The 4,667-nt window shown below is 46.5% G+C and overlaps 1 protein-coding gene across 1 annotated transcript in view; it reads right to left on the reverse strand.

Annotated features, from left to right (window-relative positions):
- Window positions 4,516–4,667, reverse strand: part of LOC109840227 — a 3,093-nt gene continuing 2,941 nt past the window's right edge. Inside the window, exon 7 of the mRNA XM_020408792.1 lies at window positions 4,516–4,598. Coding sequence (XP_020264381.1) covers window positions 4,516–4,598 — 83 coding nt within the window. The remainder of the gene's footprint in view (window positions 4,599–4,667) is intronic.

Raw genomic sequence — 4,667 nt, forward strand, 5'->3', positions numbered from 1 at the left:
TGTATAAATAGTATTAGTACTTATGAATAGTACACACATACGAATAGTAACATACTTATGAATAGTACGCGTACATATGAATAATAACCATACTTATGAATAGTACATGTATGTATGAATAGTGTAGGCGTTAAAAAAATGTTTACAGACATACAAGTACCACTCGAAACAACATGGAGGAACAATATACACATCGTCAGGCAACACAACGCAGCGCGGTAGGACAAGGTGCCGCGGCTAAGGCGCGGCAGTCCAGGGTGCCGCGGTCAAGGCGCGGCAGCCAATGGTGCCGCGGCCAAGGCGCGGCAGTCCAAGGTGCCGCGGCTAAGGCGCGGCAAAGAGAAAACACTCGGTCAGTTATTTTGCCCCCGTTTCAACTGTGGTGCACTGAGACCCCTATAAATACCTCCCTACACACGAAATAAAGGCAGAGGGCATTTTTGGAGCAGAAGATACTTGAGTCTTTGGTGATTTTGAGAAAGAAAGAGAGAATTTTCACCCTCTGACAAGCATCATTTGGTGAATCCTAGAGATCTAAGCTCAGACTTGATCTTTGGAAGAACGGACATCTTACATCGATAAGATATTCGTTTTCAAATCTTTACTTCGATAAACGAAGGAGAGATCCTTAAACAACCTCTCGATCTACGAATCGGTGGTCCACGAATTAAAGCATTTCCGGCACAGGCAAAGTCCCACAAAAGCAGGAGTTGATAAACAATTTCTGTGTTATTTTCTCGAGAGTTGTATTTTCTTTTATTTTCATTGTAATTTCTTGTAAACACATCAAAGTTTAATGGAATCTGCAATGGAAACGACTTTCGCTGAAAACAAACTGGCGACCACAGTGGGAGCCAGCGGCCTCGCTGCCGAGGCCGCAGTGTCGCAGCCGATTAAGATCATCGTCACCGAAGAGATCGAATATGAGTTCGATCAAGCCAAATTTGAGGAGTACCTGTCATCCTCATCTTCAAAATCTCCCTCGCCCCGCAAGTGTAGGAAGATTTCCTCTCCTAAGAGAGTTTCTAAGTCTTCAATTCCGATGAAGACCACAGGCGAAGATTCTTGCCAAGTTCTCTCCAAGGAATCTGCCTGTAACATTTCTGCTCCGAGTGACCCCGCACCAGTTAAGGAGTCACTGAATCAAAATGAACCAGCATTGACGAAGAGAGCCCGTCAAAGACAGCGTCAACGCCGCGCTCGTCAATTGGCAAAGGCTTTACAGCAAACCGACGGGGTCCATTATTATACGGACCTAAAGTCGAGGAATCAAAAGATGGTTCAGTTGCCTCAAAGGCAAAATAATCACATCTCTGCACAACTTACGACGGAGGAATGGACTCTGGTGAGCCCGTTCTACCCTGAAAGAGCGCATACAAAGGCGCCAAGCAAAGGCGGCTCGTGCTCGTGCCCTTCGTCAACAAGCGCAGAGGAACAAGAAAGAAATGGTGCCTGAAAAGCCATCAAAGAACGGCAAAATTTGGGTTCCAAAGATTGAAAACACCCAACAATCTCAAAAGGGTGCAAACTCTGGCCGCGGCAGCTCAGACTGTCGCGGTAACTTATTCGACCGCGGCAGTCATAACTGCCGCGGCACTTTGCTCAACCGCGACAGTAAGGGTCGCCGCGGTACTTCGTTTGATCGCGATGTTCATCACTGTCGCAAGACCACATCTGCAGTTGATCCTGGCCCTTCTACTATAGCATCACCAGTGGAACCTTGGGTTAGCCCAGATTTGTCTAAATTCAAGATCACTATGGCAGATCGCCTTGGTCCTTTGGTTGACGATCGAGGCAAAGCCCTAGTCAAAGAAGATCCAAGTCCAGCGAATAAACCCTTGGTGGTTTCATATACAGGGGGTCGCAAACACCCTCCTGTCAGAACTACACCGGTCCGAAATGAGAGAATATCAGTCCATTCTCGTTTAGGACCTCTGAAAATTCCACACCCGCAAGGGGGTGGATTTAAAAATTCAACTTTGGATCGCCCAGAAGCGACGACTAGTCGTTCTGTGCTTGTTAACAAAGTTCAGAGGCAAAAGATAGGTTGCTCGAATCACAATAATGACGAGCTGTACTATCAGAAGAAGAACTCAAGAAAAAGGATTGTCCGAGAGAATGAGTCCCATTGTGCATGTGAGAGACTCATTAAGGCAGTGCTGACGGAATGCGGATGCTCCAAGACTGATTCAACAAGAGTCTCTGTATTCCAAAGACTTTCCAATGAAGCGTCAAGACCCAAGGTGAGACATTTCAACAAAAAGAAACCGGCAGTCCGACAAGATGAGTTCCCCGAGGTCACTATCAACATGACCAACAAAGGGAAGCAAAAGTCAGTCAATCCCGACCCTGATTTCTCTCCAGGAGGGAGAGTTGAGCGGGGTCTTTCTCAAAGGATGGCGCGATTACAAAGAAGAGCCAACCTACGACAAGACTACAGGAAAATGCACGAGGGGCTATCTTCAGATGAAGAAATGTCAGATACTTGTTCAGCCATTGCATCGGACGATACCGCATCCAGTGTTGGACGAGTCAGAGAATCATTCGCGATCACGCCAGATCAATTGGCTCAAATGCTGCAGGAAGCGTTGGCTAAACAACGCGAAGAAATCAGAGCTGAGTTCAAGACTGAGATGGAGTTGACTATGCAGCAAATGCGGGATTTGCAGGTTCAGCAACACCAACCGGAATCAAGCCAAAGAGCGGAATCCAGTCGGCGTAATGAAGAGGATGAGACGATATTTGAAGATCATCCTCTAGATAAAGACAACTCCGGAAGCGATCCGACCAAGTCAGCCACTCAACCTCCACAGATCTATTTGAAGAAAAGCGAGGAAGAGGACAAGAAGATGCACGATCTCGAGAGCAAAGTCAACGCTCTGATGACTGCCCAAGAAGTGAAGAAAACGGGCATTCCATACCCGTACCCAAGGGAGTGGGACCTGATTCCTTACCCCCAGAAATTTAATTTGATTAACTTTACTCCTTTTGATGGCAGGGGTTCACCAACTCAGCACTTGATCTATTTCAAGGCGCATCTCGGCGCAATATCCGGGAACGAAGCCCTGATGGTTCGGTCATTCGTGGGGACCCTTCGCGGGCCTGCCTTCGATTGGTACCGACGTCTTAAGCCCGGGAGTATCACTAGCTGGGAGGATATGGAAGAACTATTCCTCACCAACTTCTTCGACGACGACACAGAAGTCTCGATCGGCACGTTGTTGGACGAAAAGCAGAAGGACGGGGAATCTGTTGATGTCTTTGTCAAGCGATTCCGGGACAAAGCAGTGAACTGCAGAGATCCACTTACTGAGGAATTTATTCTACAAACATGTCATAATAACCTGTCCTTGGATGTATTAGAAGTGGTAGGGGTTGTTCACTCTAAGACTTGGAAAGAATTGAAAATGAGGGGTGAACAGGCTGAGCGCTTTCTCAAGAGAAAGAATTTGGAGAGAGGTTTGCCACCAGCCAATAATCAGAATCAGAAGCAGAACTTTAATCCTCGAGGCAGAGGAAGAGGGTCGGTGGCCGCTGTCGATGCACATCAAACGTCACAACAGCCACCGCAGCAACAACCGCAACAATCATCCTTCCAGTTGGCGCCAAGCCAGAATCAACAGCCTCAGAAACAGTTTAAGAATTCTGAGCCCAGATTCCCGAAGGAATACTCTTTCAAAGATGATGAAGTTCCGGTCATCTTCAAATACTTGTTAGAGAACAACAAGATCAAGCTTCCACCGGTCACAAACCAAGAAGAAGCAACGAAGATCAATGACCCAAAATATTGTGCATACCACAGAAGGGTCCACCATCCTACTAAGACATGTTATGTCTTAAAGGATAAAATACAAACATTAATTGCCCTCGAGGCAGAGGAAGAGGATCCGTAGCCGCTGTAGACGCACACCAAACGTCACAGCAGCCGCCGCAGCAACAACCACAACAATCATCCTTCCAGTTGGCACCAAGTCAGAATCAACAGCCTCAGAAGCAGTTTAAGAATTCTGAGCCCAGATTCCCGAAGGAATACTCTTTCAAAGATGATGAAGTTCCGGTCATCTTCAAATACTTGTTAGAGAACAACAAGATCAAGCTTCCACCGGTCACAAACCAAGAAGAAGCAACGAAGATCAATGACCCAAAATATTGCGCATATCACAGAAGGGTCCACCATCCTACTAAGACATGTTATGTCTTAAAGGATAAAATTCAAACATTAATTGATGTTGGTATTGTGACGCCGAAGCCAAAGGAGAAGAAGGTAGGCGCAAACGCGGTCTCTATTAGCTTCGGATCGGTTCCTTTGTCCTGGTTTCAAGCCGAGCCAGTATCAAAGGTCAAGATGCAAACCATCAACGATGACCCTCATGGACAGCGCCAGAAGGGGCTCGTATCTCACACAGCCCCCAACGGCGAAATCCTTTGGGTTCATCCGGATTTGCTTGAAGATGAACAGTGGACGACATCCAAATCAAAGAAGAAGTCAAAAAACAAGGGAAAAGAGAAGTCCTGTTATGGAGTCTCAGCAATCCCCGAGAAGAATGATGAACGGATAGCAGCTTTATCACTTTCTGATGGAGAACAAGAGGTTTTCACTACAAGAAGTGGGAATGAATATCATTATAAATATCCTGAGACCTCTAACCCAAATGCTACAACTTTGA

The sequence above is a fragment of the Asparagus officinalis genome, chromosome 1, assembly GCF_001876935.1.
Source record: "Asparagus officinalis chromosome 1, Aspof.V1, whole genome shotgun sequence".
Classification (NCBI taxonomy): Eukaryota; Viridiplantae; Streptophyta; class Magnoliopsida; order Asparagales; family Asparagaceae; genus Asparagus; species Asparagus officinalis.